General features: G+C 44.4%; 1 protein-coding gene across 2 annotated transcripts in view; it reads left to right on the forward strand.

Moving 5' to 3' along the window:
- The window catches only part of KDM7A (lysine demethylase 7A), a 169389-nt gene that overhangs the window by 113992 nt on the left and 32213 nt on the right, over window positions 1-23184 (forward strand). For both annotated transcript variants that reach the window (XM_082252934.1, XM_082252933.1), the window contains exons 9-15: window positions 1043-1149; window positions 2501-2592; window positions 3321-3410; window positions 11991-12197; window positions 13657-13781; window positions 14387-14547; window positions 16666-16763. In XM_082252934.1, coding sequence (XP_082109060.1) covers window positions 1043-1149; window positions 2501-2592; window positions 3321-3410; window positions 11991-12197; window positions 13657-13781; window positions 14387-14547; window positions 16666-16763 — 880 coding nt within the window. The remainder of the gene's footprint in view (window positions 1-1042; window positions 1150-2500; window positions 2593-3320; window positions 3411-11990; window positions 12198-13656; window positions 13782-14386; window positions 14548-16665; window positions 16764-23184) is intronic.

Below are 23184 nucleotides of genomic sequence, written 5' to 3' on the forward strand. Positions count from 1 at the left end.
AAACGAGCCTTTAGATTGCAGATGCCACTGCATCATGAAGGTGGTTCTCTGTTTGTTTACAATCGCATTTCTCCAATACAATTTATTTTTTTTAAAAATCTGTATCCTTGTTTGCTCATTTGGCAGCCCATATTAAAAAAAATATTTATTATTAAGGTATAGTTAATGTTAAGCTATAAGAATTTTCACTTTTTTTTTTTACATTTATTTCGTAGGACAATTTACATGTAGTACTTTGTCCCATCTCCCTAGGTGCTCTGTAGGTCTACCGGTCATTCTGTACAGGGCTCCTCGTCCCTTGGCTCACAGTTGCCCAACACTGCAGATAGCATGGAGAATGGCTTTTTGCTTTGTAGTGCCCAAGGCAAGCACTGGCAAGAAAATTGCAGAGTGATAGGAATTTGACACTCCTCACCTCTCTCTGTATTCCTATTGCTAGGGCTTAGTGTGGGTAATTGCTGGAAGCCTGAAACGGGTACTGCAAAATGGCCATTGGGGCACCCTGTCTGACATTGCAGCTAGGGTACCTAGGGCAATGGGGCAAAGTACTACATGTATCTTGTCCTATTGGGAACTCAATATTGTAAAAAAAAAAAAAAACAAGTCTACTGATGCTGCTTAATTGGGAATTAGCATCTAGTCCTCAATGACCTCTAGTTGTAAAAGAGCAAACAATACTCTTCCTTTTTGGAACCTTCATTCCATGACTCCAGCATTGCGACTGAACTGTCACTGACCATTTCCGGTCACTTAGTAACAATTGGGGGCCGATAGGAGGGTCTCCTGATTACATGATCACTGTGACAGCCAATCGCAGTTGTCACATGATTGTGAAGCCCAATAATTCTTTAAGTGGCCAGCGATAAATGGTTAGCATGACTTTTTAAAACTTTTTTTAGTTTTTTCTAAAAATATTTATAGATCTGACCATAATGAAATGCATTCAAAACCCTTTCCCTTATTAAAAAATGTAATGTGTGATAAAATTTGCTTCTGGTGGTTCTCCTTTCTCGTTTTTAGTAAAGACCGATTTTCTCTTCAGGTGTTACGAGATGGAAAAAAGACTTAAGACCCCAGATCTCTTCAAGTTCCCGTTTTTCGAGGCGATTTGTTGGTTTGTGGCCAAAAACTTACTTGAAACTTTAAAAGGTAAAAATTCATCTAACTTGAAAAACCGTGGTAGGAATGGACACTGGGTAGAATCTGAATCTCCACTCTTCAGTTGTTTGTTTATAATGCTACAGATTTACCTTTCAGGTATAGCTGTGTATGCTGTTACTTAGTGCCATTTTCTCCCTGTCCTAGCTGAAATGTCAGCCCAGTGTAAGGCTGTAAAGGCCCCAATGGAGGCTGACCTATCCCCTGCAGAGCTTGATGCTGATAAATAAAACTTTATCCAGTCAGTACAAACCAATGGCAACCACCCCAACCTATATCTGAAAAAAAGCAAGTATATCTGTGCTCAATTGTTTTATACACATGAAATGTTAGGAGAAGATTAAAAAACAAAAAAAAAAAAAAAAAAATGCCCCCTTACATCCCCAATGGCTTGTCACTCTGCCTGAAGGAGACACCGCTACCACCTCCGACTCCCTCTGCGGCTTCGGCAATCCGTGCATGACAGCCGGTTCTGCCAGCCAGACGGCCACGCCGGCCACAGAAGCTTTCTCACCTGACACAGCCATCTGCTTACCTAGATGTAAGTTTTTTATTATTGTTTTAAATAAATGACTTCTGCTTCCATTGATGTTTGCGCTGCGCCACCACTTCTGTTTTTCCAACCCTTTAACTGGCCTTTTGCAGCAAGGAGCACATGGAAGGGTGACACAAGTCAAAAAACAAAGAAACATTTTACCAACCAGCCTGCAACAAACCGAATTGTCCTGTTTAACAATTCACGTTAAAACCAGGGGTTTAGTTTACACACATTTGCTAAAATATGCGTAAGCTGTAGGGCTACTTCATGACACCCTAGTGTACTGCAGTCCTAACGCTATAAATTTTGAGTCTCAAGTCGGAACACATATATAATAATGGACAGATTGCAGGCAGGTATGCCTAGAGGGAGCCACCCCTCGTTAAAGGTATGGTAATGCACTGGATCCCCATACATGGATCGAAATTCAGCCAGTTCCTCCTGAACCAGCAAAATTTCGATACATGTATGGCTCAGTGCAATTTCTCTGACTCTATTCGCTGTTAAGGTAGGATGTTGGCCACACAGGGAGTGCATTGCTTTCATTGTGCCAGCCAACTCATACATAGTTTGTAAGTGGGATTAGTAAAACCATTGAGTAATGCTGCAAAGTTGGAGAAAAAAACTGAAATTTAATGAGCCAATATAGTTAACCCCATTTTAATTATTACAAATTATATTGGAATGCCTATTCTCTTTTACATGTGCATCTAAAATACCCTGAATAGATTAGTAATCTCTTTTGAGAAATTAGGCAGTGTCGACGTGGCACACGCTGACAAAATTTTGCTTTCCTTACTGTAGAGCTAAGAGAAGATGGTTTCCATCCTCCAAACTATCTGAAGCAAGGTGTGAAAGCATTAATTACTGCACTGAAAAGCTGGATGAAAAAAGAAGTGAGTTTACTTTGGAATTACAGAGTTCCTACATAAAGAGTCATGACTATGAATAATAAATGTGAAGTTTCTGAACATTTGTTTATGGCGATAAAACCCAATGTACAGTTGTGGCACCATCTATGCAGATTAAACCCATAATCTTGGTTAAAATATTCATTCAGTGCTTGTGCTATCTGAGACGTATTGCAAAAACCTTCCTGAAGGGACAGATGGCTGTGAAAGTGCTAAAATTCCCCAGCACTTAGCCCAGCTAGTTAACATAAATGCCTAATTACACGGTTTTAAAGCCCAATTGTACTGTGTGTCTACACCAGAAAAAACCTTCAAGGTGCATGAAACAAAAATGGTGTAACGTCTATTGCCACTTTCTAAATAAAACATACCAAAGTCTTGGTAGAAAAGCCTTTCCACTGCCAGCAAGCCACAGAGAAGGAACCTTGCTTTCTGTTTGAAAGAAGTGGTCCCTCTGCTGATGTCCAGTCAGGCTCTGCAAAGGTTCCATTGCTTCCACACAGAGAGCAAGGGTCATTCTCTGCTGAATTCTGGCAGGGATATACTTTTCTACTCAAGCTGCAGCTGCTTTGTAAACAAAATCAACTGTAAGACTTTGAACACCTTTATTTTTGGATGCATCTGGAATATATTTGGGTAGTTTTGAGGGGATGTTTAATTGGGCTTCAGCTTCACGTAGGCAAGGTCTGATGGATGTGTTTTTTTGTTTTTAGTCTGTAGCAGAGCACGCTTTCGAAATCCCGGACAACATCCGACCTGGGCATCTGATTAAAGAGCTGTCCAAAGTAATTCGCTCTGTAGAGGTAAGAAAACAGAACAACAGATTTTATTTTTATATATATATATATATATATATATATATATATATTTTTTTATCGCTTAAAACCTGCATGTGTTACAACACTGTAGTATTTTCTCTTCTCTTTCATTCATTGATGGACATAGCTCCTGATCTTCAAGACCATTGGGTTATACTGCCCCTACAGGAGTAGGACACTAGGCAGAAAAAAAATCTGGTTACACCTATGGGCAGTCCCAGGGGGTATACTCCCTCTCTCTGCTATAGTTACTCGGTTTATTTCTGCCTAGTCATGAGTAAGGACCTAGTTCTTTGCTAAGATCTCTAGTCCTGGCAATTTTTTTTCTTTTTAGATCGAACATTTTCTCCTGTGTTTTTTTTTTTCCCTGTGAGATCTACAATCAACTGGCGACGGGCTTGAAAATCTAGATCCAGTGGTCACCCTCGTCTGGTCAGCGCGCAGTCAGTTAGCTCCGTGCTAGGTTGGCCGTGAGATAGCCCCACTGGACAGGGGCTGGCCTGCAAGTTAAACGCCTTGCGAGGTCGCAACCGACCGGGTCTCAGCCCGAGTCGCAGCTTTCCTGCTGCCCGACAGCACTCCCCATTTCGATGGAGAGGAGGTTCTGTCTGGAGCGGTGCCCGCCTGGTTCCTGAAATGGTCCCCTTGGAGGGTTTTGCTGTGAACGTGGGCCCCTCCTTGAGACGGTCAGACCCCCAAGTTCCTCTCCTTCCCGTCAGGCACTCCCCTTCGTCTGGCTCCCCTTCCTACCCCCTCCTCCACTTTTGCCAGGGCTGTATGGGTTGTACCTGGTGGGGGCTCCTGCCAGGGCCCCCTGTTCTGCCTGTGCAGGGCAGGGCCGCCATTTTGCTGTAGCCTGTATGTTTCCATGCATGGCGGCCATGTTTGTGGCCATTTTGCTGTGGTTTGCCATTGAAAATAGTGATGGCCATGACAGTGGAGCCCTGTTGGCGACAATTTCGGCATTCGCCGCACGTAGAGTGAAGATTATCCTGGTGGCTGCAGGTGCCAGGTACTACTGGGTGGGGAGTCTTGTGGGGTTCTCTCCCTCTCTGCTGAGGATCGCTTGGTGCTTTGTTCCTGTTGGTGCTGCCAGCACAGTAGGGGTTGTCCCTTTGCAGTGCTTTACACTTTTTGTGGGGTTCCCCTGGTGACCAACCATCCATCGATGCACCGACGGCGGTACTGCAGTCCTTTGTGTCCCGGTGGCCTTTGGGCGACAGGCTATCAAAAAGCGCCCCTGCCTCATCCGTCTCATTGGATCCTAAATCGGATTCGCGTGCTGCAGACATGGGGCACCCTGCTGGGTCTGTGACCACGGGCCTGGAGTCCTCCGATAGTGAGGATGATTCTTCCACATCTGCAATCGTGCATGAAAGAACGCTGATGGAAGCACTGATTGTATCTGTGCATGAGACCTTGAAGATGGAGGACGCAGCTGCGACGGAGGCGTAGGTTCCCTTTGGCATTCAAGCCATCTAGAGCGGCAGGTGTTTCCTTTCCCTGCCTATATTGACAGAATTGTTGCTAGAGAGTGGGGACGACCAAAGCGTCCCCTTGGGGTCCCTAAGCGATTTACTAGGCGTTACCCCTATGAGGAGTCCCTTATTAGGAATTGGACTGTTCCACTGGTGGTGGACCCTCTGGTTTCCAGGTTGAACAAGGCAACCATGATTTCAGGTTGAAGAGTCCCCAGCCTTTAATGATCCGGCTGACAGGAAGGCGGCGACTGGGGCCCGTAATATGTATACTCTGGCTGGTTCGGCACTGAGGCCGGTATTCACCATTGCCCTGGTGTCGCAAACTCTGACTAAGTGGGCTAAGCTTTTAGCCCGTGACCTGGAGGGAGAACAGCTCCCCCTGCCTTTGCTGAGCTAGCAGACCAGCTGGTCCAGGGGCTGCAGTTTATCTGTGATGCCTCTTTTGGATGCGACTCCCCTAGTGACTCTGCTCTGTTTCGGGAGTGGTCCTTTGGCATGTCTTTTGGCTTAAATGCTGGTCTACGGACCAAACTTCTAAAAAGGCCTTGACCTCCCCTTTCAAGGGAATCGCCTGTTTGGGGCTACCCTGGATGACATCTCACAGGGGGAAAGTGTACTTTTCTTCTGCAGGCTACTAAGGGTAAGGAACCTCGTCATAGATGTGGGCCTTCCCCCTCAGCTCATAAGAAGTTTTTTGTCCCTCAGGGTCGACTGACAAGGGCTCAAAGCCTTTCAGGGCCACCTCTGGAGGATCCAAACTTACCTGGTCTGGCAAGCTGAAAGCGGGCTTCTCCAGACTAGCGGAAAAGTTTTCTTCAGCATGAAGGTGCGCCCTCACCCGTCTCAGGGGTGGGGGGGATGTCTTCGCAGGTTCCCGAACCCGTGGACTTCCCTGGTACAAGAGAAGTGGGTCCACAAAGTCATTCGGTCCGGCTACAAGACCTGGTACTTCAAGGGATAATTGTCCCGGTTTCTACTTTGGCATGTTTTCAGGGTTTTTACTTGGGGATTTTCTTGCCTCTGTTGACATCAAGGATGCTCACCTTCACATTCCAATATCTGCTGGTCACCAGTGCTTCCTCCGCTTTGCCGTGGGAGAGGAGCACTATCATTTTGATAATGATGACCTTTAAAGATCCTATCGTTGGTGGGCAGCGGAGCATTACATCTATAAGGAATAGCTGTGGTGTACAACACCAATCCTAAGCTGGTTTGACCGCAGACTGAAACGGCAGGAGGGGAGCAAAGCACCTTTATATATTTTGAAGCACAGCTATGCACTTTTATCGACTTTTTTGAAGCACTAATGCACTTTTAGTTATTGAATTATTTACGTTATATTGTATTTGCTTACTATTTATTTATTGACGCACTTGTCCTTTATATTTCAGGCAAGCGCTGTTAATTTATATTTACATTTGTTTGAGTTTTCCTGGTGAACAGCAGCTGCTGATGAGCATTTTATTGATTTGCACATGTTGGTTACACACACACACACACACACACACACTATAATTTTTTTTTTATATTTCTATATATGCGAGTGCTGTGTTCTACCAACATTTAGAATGATGCAGAGGTTTGTGGCTCGTTTACGGGATCCTCTGGCGCACGCCACAGACTAGCTGGTGGCCCGTGGGGTCAGTTTTGTCTGATTTACACCTTCCCTTCTCTCAAGCTTCTGCCAAGACTTCTACGCAGGATTGAGGCAGAATGGATTCCGGTCATCTTAGTGGCCCTGAACTGCTCTGGACTGAACTGGCCTCGGGGGCCTGGTACACTGATCTCCTGCGTCTGGTCTCCGATGTTCCTTGGAAGCTTCCTCTCAGGGAGGTTCTGCTGTCCCAAGGGCCAATCTTCCATCCTGGTTTGACAGCTTGGCTGTTGAAAGCCAGGTGCTGAAGTATAGGGGTTGTCTGAATCGATGATTCCAACGCTGTCAAAGCTAGGAAATCTTCTTGTGGGAAGATCTATCATCGTGCGTGGAAGATGTACATCGCGTGTTGAGTCTCTTGGGGTTCAGCCTTGCTCCTTCTCGGTGGCTCAGATCTTGACCTTCCTTCAACGGGGGGTTGAACAGAAATTGGCCTCAAGTACCATCAAGGGCCAGGTGGCGGCTTTGGCGGTCTTCTTCCAACAATCCTCGGCCACACACTCCCTGTTGCGTACCTTTCTTCACGGTGTTTGACATTTGGTTCCTCCAGTGCGGTCTTTGTTGCCACCTTGGACCCTAATTTGGTGCTCTTGGTCCTCCAGAAGCCTCCCTTTGAGAAGCTTATGCTGTCTCAGAAGGTGGCTTTTTTGGTGGCTATCACCTCTGCGCACAGGGTGTCGGAACTGGCAGTGTTATCCTGTCATTCACCTTACTTGGTGATTCACAGAGAAAATGTGGTTCTTCACCCCTGTCTATCATTCCTTCCAAAGTTTGTCTCTGAGTGAAGACATTGTGTTTCCTTCCCTGTGTCCCAGGCCAAAACATCCTAAGAAAATTGCATTGCATGCCTTGGATGTGGTTCGGGCAATTAGGGTGTACCTGGCAGCTTTGGAGTCTTTTAGGACGTCAGACTAACTATTTGTGCTTACGCATGGCCCTCGGAAAGGGTTGTCCGCTTTCTCTGCGTCCATTTCCAGATGGATCAGACAAACGGTGATTCAGGCCTATTCTATCAGGAGTCGGGTTGCTGCTTTCCCTGTGAAGCCACACTCTACTTGGGCGCCCAATGCCTCCTGGGTCTTCCGTCATCAGGTGTCGGTGACACAGGTTTGCAAGGCAGCCACCTGGTCATCGGTGCACAGTTTCACAAAGTTCTATAAAGTGGATGTGTTGGCATCTGCGGATGCTTCTTTTGGCCCCAAGAGTTTGCAGGCTGCTGTTTTAGAAGACCTGGTCCTCTTTGAGGGTGTATTGTTTTTTCAGGTGGGCTTTAGTTGCCTGGTTGACTACTGTTTAGCCTTGGGAATGTTTTGCTCTTTCCACCCCTCATATTTAACACTGCTTTGGGACGTCCCAATGGTTAAGAAGATCAGGAGCTGTGTCCGTCAATGAACGAAAGAGAAAATGGGATTTTTGACTTACCATAAAGCGTATTTCTCTTTCGTTTATCGACTGGCACAGTGCTCCATAAATAGGAACTAGTGGGTTATATTGCCTCCTCCAGGGGTAGTACTAGGCAGAACAAAAAACACCTGGCTACGCTCATGGGCCATCCTCAGCTGGTATATAACCCCCCTCTCTGCTCTAGGTAATCAGTTTTAATCTGTCTAGTCAGGAGTAAGGACCTAGGCTCCCTGCTGGGATCTCTGGTCTTAGCAATTTTCTTCTTCCTTACATATTTTTTGTTCTCTCTGCTGATGGGTATCCTGAGCCTTAAGGGGATCCTCTAGTGGTGCCAAAAGATCGTTTTTGTACTGCAAGGTCTTCCTTTTTATTATGGAGCCCCAGGGTCACATCTCCCCCACTGACCCCCTCATGGAGGTGGCAGGTCCCTCGGAACCCCTGCTTCCCATGGTTGCACTGACGGTGGTCCTGCAGTCCTTAGTGCTCTGGGTGGGTGTGGGCAATGGCCCAGGAGGAAGCCTTCCCCTGCCGTCTTATCTGATTCTGAGCCTAATGCTGCTGTGGACGTCCAGGGGGATTTAATATCACACCCCCTGATCCATCCGATGAGATGATTCCTCCATGGTGGCAGCAGAAAATGGAAAATGCTGGCAGACGCACTTATCACTGCAATGCATGAGACTTTAAAAATGGAGGATGTGGCTGTGTCGTTTGGTAGGCACAAGTCCCGTTGTACTCCAAAGGTGTTTATGTGCCTTATTTTGACAGGTTTTCCTATAAGGAATGGGAACAACCAAAATTACCCTTTGTGGTCCCCAAACGTTTTGCTGTACGTTAACCTTTTGAGGAGTCACTTTTAAGAAAGTGGGCTAGTCCACTAGTGGTGGATCCTCCTGTTTCCAGGTTGAATAAAGCAACTATGATCCCAGTAGAGGAATCCCCATCCTTTAAGGACCAGGCTGACAAGAAAGCAGAGGCTATGGCACGCAATATGTGGACTATGGCTGGTTCGCCATTGTCTCAGACCCTAACTGAATGAGCCAAGCTTTTGCGCCAGGGCCTGGGGGGGTGAGCAGGTCCCTGCTGCTTACGTGGATTTAACAGACAAGTTGGTCCATGGGCTGTAGTTTATTTGTGATGCAACTTTGGATACAGCTCCTGTGCTGTCGAAACTTTGTTTCAGAGATGGTGATTAGGCGTGTGCTGTGGCTTAAGAATTGGTCTGCAGACCAAGCCTCTAAGCACGCTCTCATTGATCTGCCCTTTCAAGGCAATCACTTGTTTGGGGCTACCCTAGATGACATCATTAAGGGTATCATGGGAGGGAAGAGTACCTTCCTCCCACAGGAAATTACAAATCGCGGGGCGCCGATGCGATTCCAGTGACTTGCAATGGCACCCCAAACACGACACGATTTTTGCCACGATTGTCGCCTGACTAATAGCAGTAAAATCATGCAAATAGAATCACGGGATGCCTGTCGTCCCAAAAATTACAAGAACTTCCTTTTGGGCACCAGGCATCCCATGATTTTGTTTGTGCGATTTTTACCGCGTTTCGTCGGCCGACAATCATGGCAAAATTGCACCGCCTTTGGGGTGCATTTGAAAGTCACGGAAATCACAGGGGCATCCCGCGATTTGCAATGATTCGGGATTGCGGGCAGAATTGCGACAGTTCTTCCTGTGATCTGATACGCCAGTATGTGAACAGAGCCTAACATTCTCTGTTTTCCTTACCGTGTAATGATGGTCTCCTATGTCATGGATGCAATCTGTAGTATCATGGCTAATAGATCCGCCTATATCCATGTGGTGTTTCAGCTAGCTGGTCCCTATACGCCATGGTGGCGTGACAACTTCCTGTTCTGGGTCACAGCATGCCTTGCGATCCCCTCTGTGTTGCATCAAAAATGTGGAAGTGCTGATGTGATGAAACGCATCTAGTTGCTTGAAGCTGTCTGCGTGTCTGTGAATGCTCTGCCTGCCTGGGTCTATCAGTTCTAATATTTTTTTGTAGATCTTACCTGCATAATCACTAGACTCAGAGACCATGGATTTAGTGTTGGGTTTCACACAACAGACAGGTCATGCAAAAACCTTTGCCGTGCAGTATGTCTCATGTTTTAACACAAGCTAAAATTGCTGACCTCGGAATGTAAAGATTTACTCTACAATAGTTGTGCGAGCAGGAAATCCAATGGCACAATGAAACTACAGGATCAGTGCACACCTTGGGCAGATGAAAAAGGCAAGGCGCAGGCTGAAAGGTTTTCCATGCCTTTATGTAAGCCTGATGTTCCTGAATGCAAAGCTTAGGTGGATTTTGCTGTGCGGTAAGGATGCCCTGTTACACAATGACAATTTGGCTGAAGCCAAAAGCATCTATGATTAATACAATTATAATAATGTGACACAGAAATCATTAAAAATGTAAAAAAAAAAAAAGGTTGATACGAGATTATAAATTTAAATGCACAAAATGAATGCTTACCAGAAGTGCACATTCGTTTCCCTTTAAATGTCTCACAGCCCGATGGAACAAAAACAATTTCATATTGACTGTTCTGCTTCCTGCATTGGTTTTTGTCAGGGGAGCTGTAAATTCAATTATCCAGCACATAGAGCATCTCAGGACCGCAGGTCCCGACAGATTACAAAATTGCCACTTCAGCCCTACAGAGAGACAGATCTATAATGATTGTAAGACCTGCTGGTGTATTATAGACGAACACACTTAAGGTTTTAAGTACAAGGAACATTGCCGTGTTTGCGCTGCACTGTGTTTTATTTGATTGGACAGGCATAAGGAGGGCTGTGAAGCTAGACAATCAATAATGTGTTGACTTTGCCTTTTAAATATTTTCTGATACTAGTGGCCCATATATTGGAGAAAAAAAACACTTAAAGGGAAAGTACGTTTTCACACTTTTTAATATTTAGTGTTTTTTTTTTTTTCTATGTGAGCATCTAAATGTAGTAATTACTGAAGTGTTTTATCTTACCTGTGGACATTCCGGTATTAAACTATTATAAAACAAAGTAAATGAGCTTTGAAATTGTTCATCAGTAACCTGTGTTGCTGCATGCACTGTGAACCAATTCTACCTGATAGTCCACACCACTGGATTTATTATTTTTAGCTCTCAGCAGCTCTGCTCTCCCTGCCCCCACCCCCTTCTGCATTGATTTAGCATCTCTTCTGCATTGATTTAGCATCTCCGCTCCCCCTTCCCACAGTGGCTCAGCACCTGCACCCCCCTCCTTCCCCTCCCCCAGCAGTGACTTACCCAGCTTCACCTTTACAACTCAAAAGCTTACTTTCCTTTGCTCTCCCCCCTCCCAGAAGTGATCAGTGGAACAGCTGTCCTTCTCCAAACAGTGACACAGATGCATCACCTGATGTGCACTCCCATCCAGCAGTTGCTCATCTTCGCATTCCCCCCTCTCAGAACACCTATTTTATGTTTACATTAGAGCAAGGGTTTTTAAACTATGGCCCTCCAGCTGTTCAGGAACTACAATTACCATGATGCCTAGTCATGTCTGTGAATGTCAGTTTTACAATGCCTCATGGGATGTGTAGTTCCCCAACAGCTGGAGGGCCGTAGTTTGAGGATCCCTGCATTAGAAGGTAGAAGGCCTCTGAGTCACTGCTGGGAGGAGGAGCAGGCTGAGCTGCTGAGAGAACCAATTTGGAGCGCTCCAATGCTTCTGTTGTGAACTTTTGGAGATCATTTGCTCCATAGTGGCTACACTGATCAGTAAGGATTTTTTGTAAAGCTCATTTACTTGTGGAATATATGTAAATATTTGAATGTCCATTTGAACCTAAAAAAAAGTGACGATTCACTTTTAACAGCCATTGTCGACTTGGAACGGGTTGGCCTACTCATAGACTTGCATTGCGAGCACGTTTTAGTAAAGCACGCTATTGTATTTGCATTACTATATATTGTGCTGATAAAAATTTAAAACTGAATTAATCATGACAATTGTTGAGTAACTTGTGATTATGATTTGCAGGAGGAGGGGAGCAAGCCAGTCAAATCTCAGGAAATCCACAGTCTGAGCCCGCTCTCCCGATCCTCACAAGAGAAATCCTCCCATCATTCCACGCGGAAAGCACGGCGGCTGCGTGACCACACGAACAAAGCACCCTCCAACCTCGATATCCTGGAGCATCACACCAGGGAGGTGCTGAAGAGGCTGGAGATGTCTCCGTGGGAAGAGGTTAGTCTTTCCCTATAGTACTGCAACCTAATAGACTAGAAAACTGACAATGGGATTGGGAGTGGCTTGGTAATGTCCTTTGGATTATCCACAGCATTGGTGTAATAAGTAGACTGTGCCTAAACCACAGGTACCCATTACCTATTTGAGGGACCTTGGGTTAGATCTTGAATGAATAAAGTTAAGTAATGTGCTTAAGTTGAATGGATCAGTAGTAAAATAAGGGTTAACATGTACCTAAAGGCAAGGCTTTGAATCCAAATGTAGATTGTTGTTTTATGTATCCTTGTTAGGGGGAATTTACTCTTTCTTTGACTGCTGTAAATAGGACTGAAAGTTATAGAAGATCCAAAATTTTGAGTTGTCACCAAAACAAGAATATAGGGGAAATCTTCCACGAGGGCTCCTTGTTTAGGTGACAGCTGTCTTAGAGGGGGTTTCCTTCAAATTGCAAAAATTACCCCCATTGCAGATTCTTCACAAGCAGTAAATGGGCTTTAACCATTTCACTGCCAGGTCTATACGTCAAACTGACCTGAAAGTGTGGGGGGGGGGTTTACACACATGCCTGGTGGCTGCAGCCCACGGGATTGTTTAAATCTGTCAAGGAGACTCCTGCCTGTGAGATGGAAGCATTCGGCAGCTGTGCTGCTGCCATATTGATGCACCTTCGATAATGTGGCCGGATAAAGTGTAAAGTGACCAGATCCGCCCACCAATGTCACTGGCTAGTATTGCTGAGAAAAATGTATTCCGTGGAGCACAAGGGAGACATCCAGGGTCTCTGAGACCCTGAATGTCTTGTTAAAGAGAACCTGTCACCAAAAATCATTACAAGAAGCACTCACTAAGACCTGTAACTGCAGCCACTGTGGAGTAATTCATTCTCACATTCTACAGCTGAAACCCATTAACTTTTGCTTTCATCAGCTCCCACTGCTTCTCCTTCCCAGTAGTAACACAGCAGCTTGGCTTCCCCTGCTACGCTCCCCCTCACTCTTCCCTTAGAAGTAATTAGCAGCTCAGCTTCCCCTTACTAACAGTAACTTGGAAGCTTCGCTACCCCTGCTCCACCTTCCTACAGTAACTTAGCAGCTCAGGTCTCCATGCTACCCCTTCACAGCATTGACTTTGCCATCTGCCAGCCTTCTTATCTCTAGAGGAAACACAAAGCAGGAGCACAGGAACAGTGAAGATGGCAGAGTAGTGAGACCTAACATGGATCTCTTAACTTCCTCTTTTGTGATCATTGAGGAATAATTATTCAACAATACCTGCAACTACAGAAGTCATTGAGGGCTTTTTTTTTCTTATTTTAATTCTGTTTGAGGGCTTTTTGTAAAGTTAATCTATGTAAGTACTTGAATTTTTCCATAGCCTTTATATGTGATGTTGATCTAATTTCTGAAACCTCTCTGATAAGAATAGACTAATATTCTGTCATTATTTGCCTTGTTAGGACTTGGGCAGTTACAAGTTGAACATGAAATTTAACAAGCCACTGCAGCCGTCTTCTACCGTCCCTGATCAGAAAATGAGGGATAATGACATGCGGCTGCTGCTTTCCAATGGAAGGATAATAAGGTAATTAAAGGGAAACTCAACACTGAGGGATTGTCCTTTTTGGTGTACCATTTTAGCACTCCAATTGCACAACACTTGGTCCCATGGTTGACATTGCAAAGAAAGATGGCTAGTTAGAGGTGCTGTTGGAGAATATGATTTGCTTTAGTGTACCTGGTGGATTTTTTTTTTGCTATACAGTGGAATGCGGGTGGGTGGAGTCTGAATGTTTTCTCAGACTGATGTAAGAAGCGGATATAAAATATACTGATACTCCCCTGCTACCATTGTTTGGAAATACCCAGTGCTACTGGATAGGGAGGGTGCAGGCATGTGACATGTTCCCCAGGATGCAATGCACAGGCCTGAACACTGTTATGTGTTGTGCATAGTCCATGTTTCCTTTATTTTTGTTTATTTTTTAAAGTTTAGTAGCCAAGAGCATAATTGGAAGTGGTGAGTGGGTTAACCCTTGTGCACAATGAGTAATGTTGCTCTTCTCTGTAGTTGCACCATTCTACTTTCCAGGTTTGTTCCTGGAAAGAGTGCGAGTGTAACATCCGTGCTCCACAACACACTGCCTTTTCCTGATTTATTAATGAGTTTTCCATGTTCTTTTGACACAGAGATGAAAGACAGCAGTTCACGGACCGCAGTTTGTACACTGCAGACAGCGATGATGAAGATGACCGAGCCAGGTTGAGAAAAGCCAAGGATATTAAAGAAGAGAAGCCTTGCTCCAGTTCGGAGGCGGAGGGCAAAGAAGAAACTCAGAAACCACTTAATAGTAGGTTTTGCAAAGCAGGGTACACTTAAGGGCTGCTGCTCATGGGCATACAATTTGCTGCATACAGATCTGTAATTTATATGGATATGAATGCAGCAGTATTATAAGCTATGGACCCATGCATGGTAGTCAGCATTTGTCTGCAAAGTTTAACACTGTAAACCAAAGCTAGAAATATCTGGGTTAGCAATTCTGAGTATATACCATGTCTTGTATGGGAGTAAAGAAACCTAAGCGCTGACCATATAAAACAGGATGTAGTGTGCGGAGGGTACAAATAAATGTGACAAAATGATGACTGGCAGCCAATTCTCTGTAGTGTCACCACATATGTAAAAGCATAAAAAAATATATAAATAAATCGGCGCTAGTTAACCACTTGCCGACCGGTCACGTTGACCGTACTGCGGCAAAGTGGCACGATTCCTTCCAGCGACGTAGACCTACGTCGCTGGACTCCTCCCCCTGTAGGTGGCGCTCGCGCACCGCCGGAGGCGCGCTCCCGCTGTTTTCATTCACAGCGGGAGTCGGGCCAGGGGAGGAGCGGCGGCGATCACCGCTGCTCTTCCCCGATCGTCGGGGAATCTAGTTTGGAGATCCGCCCGCCTGTGTAAACAGAGCAGGCGGATCTCCTAAGTGACAGGGAGTGACAGATCGCAGTGTTCAGCATAGCTGAACATCCGATCTGTCCCTGACTCACTCAGTCACCTCCCCCCCCCACACGTCAGTAAGCACCAGGCATACATTAACCCCTCCCTCTCCAATAAAATTAACCCCTTCACTGCCAGTGTCATTTTTACTGTAACAGTGCATATTTATAGCACTGATTACTGTAGTAATGTCACTGGTACCCCCAAAAGTGTCAAAAATGTCAGTCAAGGGTCCGATCTGTCCGCCGCAATGTCGCAGTCCCGCAAAAAAAAAATCGCAGATCGCCTCCATTACTCGTTAAAAAAAAAAAAACTCCAAAAATGACAGAAATCTTTCCCTTAGTTAGTAAACGCAATAACTTCTGCGCAAATCAATCAAAATACGCTTATTGTGATTTTTTTTTTTTTTTTTTACCAAACATAGGTAGCAGAAAACAAATTGGCCAAAAATTTAAAAAAATTTTGATTTTTACATTTTTTTTGGGGGGGAATTTCATATAAAAGTTAAAAATATTGTTATTTTTTCAAAATAAACGCTTTTTTTTTTTGTTTATAGCGCAAAAAGTAAAAATCGCACCGGTGATCAAATACCACCAAAAGAAAGCTCTGTTTGTGGGAAAAAAAGGATGTAAATTTCGTTTGGGTACGGCGTCGCACGGCCGCGCAATTGTCAGTTAAAATCGCACAGCGCCGAATCACAAAAAGTGGCCTGGACGTAAGACAGCAAAATCCTCCGGTGGTAAAGTGGTTAATCACAACTAAATCTCATAAATAATAGGAATACCAACAAATAATCAAAATCACATGAGTGATATAAACTAGGCAATCAATGATATCAGCAAAAAGCAGTAAATAAAGTGCCAATACCTCTACCTCATTATCATTAACTTGCTATTGGCACTTTATTTATTTACTGCTTTTTGCTGATATTATCATTGATTGCTTAGTTTATCATTTATTTATAATATTTATTATTTGTTGGTATTTCTGTTATTTTATGAGATTTAGTTGTGATTAACTAGAGCCGATTTATTTATATATTTTTCATGTCTTGTATGCATGTTGCACTTGCAGGCGTGCAGCATACATGGATCGTATTGGCTGCCACTGCTGCTCAGAAGCTGCATTTACAGATCTGTTAAAACACTTTTAATGTTTGCATATGCATTCCCTCCGAGTGAGTGATTCATGCGGCAACAGTCCTAAATGCTTTATCCTCCCTACCATACATAAACGCTGCTGATTTAGTTTCTGAAGATATAATTTGATATCCTTCAGTCCATTTACAATTTTCCACCTGGTCTTCTTTTATGTTTAGTGACATACTCATTTTTAAAGGTGAGGCCCTTGGTCAGTTTTGTGTAAAACACATTTTCTTTACTTTCTGGTAGATGGTAATGGAATTGCTGATTATTTTTATTTACTTTTTTTTTTTTTTTAAATTCTTAATTGTTTGTTTTTTCCCCAGTGTTTTTCGAAAGTGTCAAATCGGAACTCAGGAATGGAACCTCAGAATATTCCGATATTTCTGATTCTGAAGGATCCGAAGCAAATTGCACTAACCAGGTACGCAGGTAGAATAGTTGGATTTGTTGAGTTTAAAGTGTGTAATGGCTGTCTAGAGCATCAATTTTTGGCTAGTGGTGATTAGTTGTCAGGTCTTTAGGTGGTTGTGGAACTACCAGTGCTAAAATACCTTAGTCGCCGTTCCATGGCAGTACGCCAAGCCTGAACCGTGTACATTCAAGTGGCTGATATTAGTTTGTGATTTTATATTGGTTCCTAAAAACAGTTGTTTCTCTATCGCTCATTGACAGACGTAGTCCTCGGTGATACAGCACCTTCGGGTTATGTTACCTCCACAGGAGCAGGACTAGACAGGAAATTAAAATGCTCTGGCCACACCCTAGGGGCAGTCCCAGAGGGTATATCCTCTCTCTCTCTGCCTCAGCAAATCAGTTATTTTCTGTCTAGTTTGGAGTAAGGACCTAGATACCTTGCTGGGATCTTCGGTCCTGGCAAGATTTTTTTCTTAAAAAGATTTTTTAGACAGCTTTTTTTCTCCAGTGTTCCTGTGAGATCTTCAAGCAAGAAAGCTGAACTGGGCGACGGGCTGGATGTTGAGATCCGGTGGTCACCCCAGTTCAGCCTACGAGCGCGTGCAGGCCATAGCTCCGCGCTGGGTCGGCCGCGACAAAGTCCTATTAAGGGACTGACCCCGCGAGTTAAACGTCTCGCTGAAACGCCAAAGACCATGAGTCACGGCGTCCGTATTGGTCGACAGCCCTCCCGCCCCGGTGGAGAGGGGTACTGTCAGGAGTTGGTGCCCGCCTGGTTCCGGTATGGTGAGTAGTATGTTCCCCCTTTTCCCCCTGACGGGTCTTGTGGTGAACGCGGGCCCCTCTCTGTATGGTAAGATAGAGTCCCCCTCTATCCTATAACATGGCACAGATCCCCCTACTTTGAGTGTGATTTTATGTGCAAAAAGCCAGGAGGCTTGGTTTGGGAGCTAACAATCTAATTGTATATATGTTTAAAAGATTGTAATCAGTGGCAGTCTGGGAATCTTACTGTGATAAGAATAAGGTACCTACCAGTCAGAAGAGTCGCTGGTTTTAATGGCCTGGCCATTGAGACCCAAGTACTGAAGGACAGAGGTTTGTCAGCTTCAGTCATTCCTACCCTTATTAAAGCAAGGAAAGCGACTTCCAGCAAGGTCTATTATCACACTTGGAAGACTTATATTGCGTGGTGCGAATCTTTAGGATTTCCTCCACGTACCTATTCGGTGACTCGAATATTGGCTTTTTTGCAACAAGGGGTTGAGCAGAAGCTAGCCTTGAGCACCATCAAGGGTCAAGTTTCAGCATTAGCAATCTTCTTTCAGAAACCTTTAGCTACCAAATCCTTGGTGCGGAATTTCATCCAGGGGGTGCGGCACCTGGCTCCACCAGTCCGCGCGCCCTTACCGCCCTGGGATCTTAATTTAGTTTTGTCGGTTCTACAGAAACCTCCCTTTGAAAACATCAGGGAGATTCCCTTGTTTACTTTATCCCAGAAGGTGGCCTTCTTGGTGGCTATCACTTCTGCTCGCAGGGTGTCAGAACTGGCTGCATTATCATGCCAGTCCCCATACCTAGTGATTCATAGGGATAAGGTAGTACTTCATCCTAAGCCATCCTTTCTTCCTAAGGTGGTTTCAGATTTTCATCTGAATGAAGATATTGTACTACCTTTGTGTCCTCAGCCCAAGCATCATCGGGAACATGCGTTGCATTCCTTGGATGTGGTTCGGGCAATCAGAGTATACCTGAAAGCTACGGAATCATTCCGTAAGACGGATTCACTTTTTGTGATCACGGATGGCCCCAGAAAGGGTTTGCCTGCATCTGCCGCGACCATTGCCAAATGGATTAGACAGACGGTGGTACAGGCTTATTCTATTAAGGGTCAGAGTCCTCCGTTCCCTGTTAGGGCGCACTCCACTCGAGCGCTCAGTACTTCCTGGGCCTTTCGCCATGAGGCGTCAGTGGTCCAGGTATGTAAGGCGGCCACCTGGTCGTCGGTACATACCTTTACAAAATTCTATAAAATTGATGTGACGGCATCGGCGGATGCCTCATTTGGCCGCAAGGTTTTGCAGGCCGCAATTTGAGGAGACCGGTGGTCTACCTCGGGGGTTTTTTCTGTTTGAAAAATGTCTTTTTTGTTGAGTCTCATCATTAAGGATGAGCATTGTAAACTTCTAGTTGGCACCGGTTGGGCCTTCTAGATTGGGATTTGATTTCCATTTTCCCACCCCTCATTTGTGATACTGCTCTGGGACGTCCCGAAGGTGCTGTATCACCGAGGACTACGTCTGTCAATGAGCGATAGAGAAAAATGGATTTTTGTAAAATCTTACCGTAAAATCCTTTTCTCTTAGCTCATTGACAGACGTAGTCCCCGCCCCTCTGTTTTGGAGTTGGGTTGGGTTAAAATCTCTAAAGACTGCTTTTTGACATAACTGATTTGCTGAGGCAGAGAGAGAGAGAGGATATACCCTCTGGGACTGCCCCTAGGGTGTGGCCAGAGCTTTTTTAATTTCCTGTCTAGTCCTGCTCCTGTGGAGGCAACATAACCCGAAGGTGCTGTATCACCGAGGACTACGTCTGTCAATGAGCTAAGAGAAAAGGATTTTACGGTAAGATTTTACAAAAATCCATTTTTCATCCCCAGTTGTCTTGCATTCAGTATCGCAGTTGATTGAATCCAAGCCAACACTGAGAATGAAGTCTTGCATTCCCAAAAGGGGCTGGACCTACCTGCTCAAGGTTTCATTTTTTTCACCCAGGCATTTGTGCAATTCACCAGTTTTCTTCACTCTTCTTTATAGTGACTTAGGAATGTCGCTTTTGCATTAAAATGGTAAATAACAAGGGTTCCCAACACCCACTGTATATTCCTGACTGTCTTTAACATACAGAAATCCCAATAGTAAGCTGTGGCTTATGACCACCAGTGAGGTTCATTCCGGCTTTGGATGTTTAAATCTGATTTAAATCTGATTGTTAATAAAGCAGACTGAGTGAGAGAGAACAAAGTACGCAGTGGAATCCTCACCGCAGTGGAACTTATCACACAAGTGAGCAGCTCAGAGAAATCTAGCGGCAGTCAGGAAGATAGCTTTGGTTCGTTCGTTCGTCCGTCCGTTAATTTTACTTGTTGCCTGTAATGACTTCTTAATAGCAAAATTTTACATCAGCCATGAACAGTTGCAAAATTACACAGTAAGTCAGAGGAGATTGGAGTTATTGATGATGAAATCCTAAGCAGTTGAGACAAAATACTTCCTCCAGTTTAAGCATTTGTCTGCCTAGACCTTCTGGTATTAACACCACTAGTGTTTGCGAATTTAGCAGCAGAGTATCCAGCTGATCCACTTGCCACAAAGGAAACCCTACCCTCACTTTTTCAGGGGAAGGCAACCTTTGAGAGGTGGAGATCTACCTGAACAACATGAGATCAGAGATCACTGCGGTTCTGTGCCTTTTTTTTTTTTTCAAAATGAATCATCAAGGCCTAACTAACTAGTAAGGAAAACTCAGAACAAAATATTAGAAAAATGTCACTGTAAGGGCTCTTTCACACGGGCGTTCCTTTTTTTTTTTTTTTTTTGCCCGATCAGGTCCTTTTTTTTTTTTTTGTAACGGACACGGATGACACTTGTGTCATCCGGTCCGTATGTCCGTTTTTCACCCCATCCGTTTGCGGATGAAAAACTGACATAATGCATGTCTATGTAAATACGGATGTCTGCGGATGACACCACTGACATCCGTTTTTGCTTCAGTTCCGTTTTTTGAAAGGAAGAAAAAATAGGGTTCTCCTCCGTTCAAAAAAACTGAACTGACAAAAAACGGATGTCAGAGGATGATCATCCGATGACATCCGTATTTACATAGAGATACATTATGTCAGTTTTTTCATCCGCAAACGGATGGGATGAAAAACGGACATACGGAACGCCCGTGTGAAAGAGCCCTAAAAGTATAAACTTGGCCGCCTTTAAAAATAAACAGAAGTGCCTTTCTGTCAGTAGGGCAGAGTACAGTGTGTGGAGGGTGTCAATGGAGCAGTGGAGGGTGTCAATGGAGCAGTGGATGGTGTTAGTAGGTTTTTATTCATTTTTTTTTTTTTTACTATTTTGTTTTAGCGGCCCTGCTTGGGGGTTTTTGGTGAAATATCAGGGGTCTAACTCTAAACAAAACCTTGACCTCACTTTTGAAACCGAGAAAAGAGTTTGAAAACACAGTCCTCTAACTCTGCAGCCTCAGTTGCACAGAATGAATGAACAGGAAGAGCCTTGCAGTCTTTCTATTCATTCACAAACTGAAGCATTGTAGACACATTTTACTATGCATCAGTTATGGATGCACACAGGGACCAATCCCTCCCCGTGTTCATTCATAAAAGGAAAAGGCTTGTAAGTTACTCCTGCGGCAGCTGAATTCTGGCGGGAGGGAGCTTTCAGCTGCTGCAAGAAGAAAATATAGGGGATTGTTTCTGTAAATGCCACCCCTCCTGTCCAGGTTCCAGGAGTTGGCAAGGATGGGAAGCTATCTACCCGTCACTTGCCTGCAATCTAAGTATTGCTGACCCCTGTTACAGAATAACTAGAGAACCGTTATTTACCAAACGTGAGTTGTTAATTTTAGGGTAAACCTATTTTAAATTAACAGGAAAAGTAGGCAGTATGATTCACTATGATGGAACTTGTGGTTCTCCAGCATCCTTTTTAGGATTTGTGTGCAGATGTCTTGCTGTTCGTGTTATTTTTCAAGGGTCAATCCTGGAAGCCTGTAGAAAGTCACATGTTTAGGGGAAATGCTTTTAATCAGCCTCCCATGGGGTGGGGAAGGATCCTAGCTAATCAATACTGAAATCTTTTTTTATTAATTATTAAAGGTCATTCGATTTCATGATCTCAGTTTCCTCAGCCTGCTTCTGTCCCATGTTAATGGTGTTACCAGAAATGTTCCCAGGTCTTGTGGGAATGTTCAAAATCCACATAGAGCTTTTTCTGATGTTTGTTTGCCACCTAGTGGATAGTTTGTACAACTACATCAGGGATCTTAAAACTTTGTAAACAAAGGGCCAGTTTACTCTCCTTTAGACTTTAGGGGGCCAGACTGTGGCTATCCAGGCATCAGTGGGAGTAAGCAATGCAGTATTAGGGGGAAGAATAGCACTGCATTGTTGATCTCAGTTTGAGAAATAGCACCCCCGTCGTTGGTATCAATGGGAGGAATAGTGCCCCATCGTTGGTATCAGTGGGAGGAATAGCACCCCAGCGTTGGTATCAGTGGGAGGAATAGTGCCTATCTGTGGGAGGTATAGTGTTCCATCATTGGTATTAGTAGAAGGTAATTGTACCCATCCTTGGTATCAGTGGGATAATTAACCACTTATCTAGTGGGCACTTTTATCCCCTTCCTAATCGGGTCAATTTTTAGCTTTCAGCGCTGCCACACTTTGAATGACAATTGCGCGGTGATGCAACACTGTACCCAAACAAAATTATCATTTTTTTTCCCCCACACAAATAGAGCTTTCTTTTGTTGGTATTTAATCACGATTGTGTTTTTTTTTTAATTTTTACTAAACGAAAGCCTGACAAAGAAAAAAAAATTTAATAGTTTATGAACTTTTGCAAACAGGTTATTTATCTCCTTCACTGATGTGTGCTAATGAGGCTGCACTGATAAGGTGGCACTGTGTTGACTGCAATGATAATCAGTTCTCTGATTATCAGTGTAGATGTCCCTTTTAGAGAAGCCAGTTATCGGCTCTCTTCTCAGTTCCTCATGCCTTGTCAGCATGATGAAAAGAGTGCCGATAACCAGCTTCCTTTTACATCTGTGATCAGCTGTGATTGGACACAGCTGAACACATGGTGAAGAGCCCTTCAGCTATAGCGTGGTCGGCAAGTGGATAATGCCCATCATTGGTATCAGTGGGAGGAACCATAGCCCATCATTGGTAGGGGGTATATTGCCCCATCATTGATATTGGTAAGGGGTATAGTGCCCATCCTTGGTATTGGTAGGAGGTAGAGTGCCCATTATTGGTATTAGTGGGAGGAATGGTGCCCTGTCATTGGTATCAATAGGAGGAATAGTGCCCCATTATTGGTATCAGTGGGAGAAATGGTGCCCATCATTGGAATCAGTAAGAGGAATAGTGCCCCTATCATTGGTATCAGTGGGAGGAATAGTTCCCCTCTCATTGGTATCAGTGGGAGGAATGCTACCCCTTTATTGGTATTAGTGGGAGGTAATAGTGCCTAATCATATTGTAACAGTGGAGGTAATAGTGCCTCATCATTGGTATCAGTGGGAGGAATAGTGCCCCATCATTGGTATTAGTGGAAGGAATAGTGCCCCATCGTTGGTATTAGTGGAAGGAATAGTGCCCCATCATTGGTATTAGTGGAAGGAATAGTGCC

Source organism: Pelophylax lessonae, assembly GCF_965119305.1.
Source record: "Pelophylax lessonae genome assembly, chromosome: 4".
In the NCBI taxonomy this organism is placed as follows: Eukaryota; Metazoa; Chordata; class Amphibia; order Anura; family Ranidae; genus Pelophylax; species Pelophylax lessonae.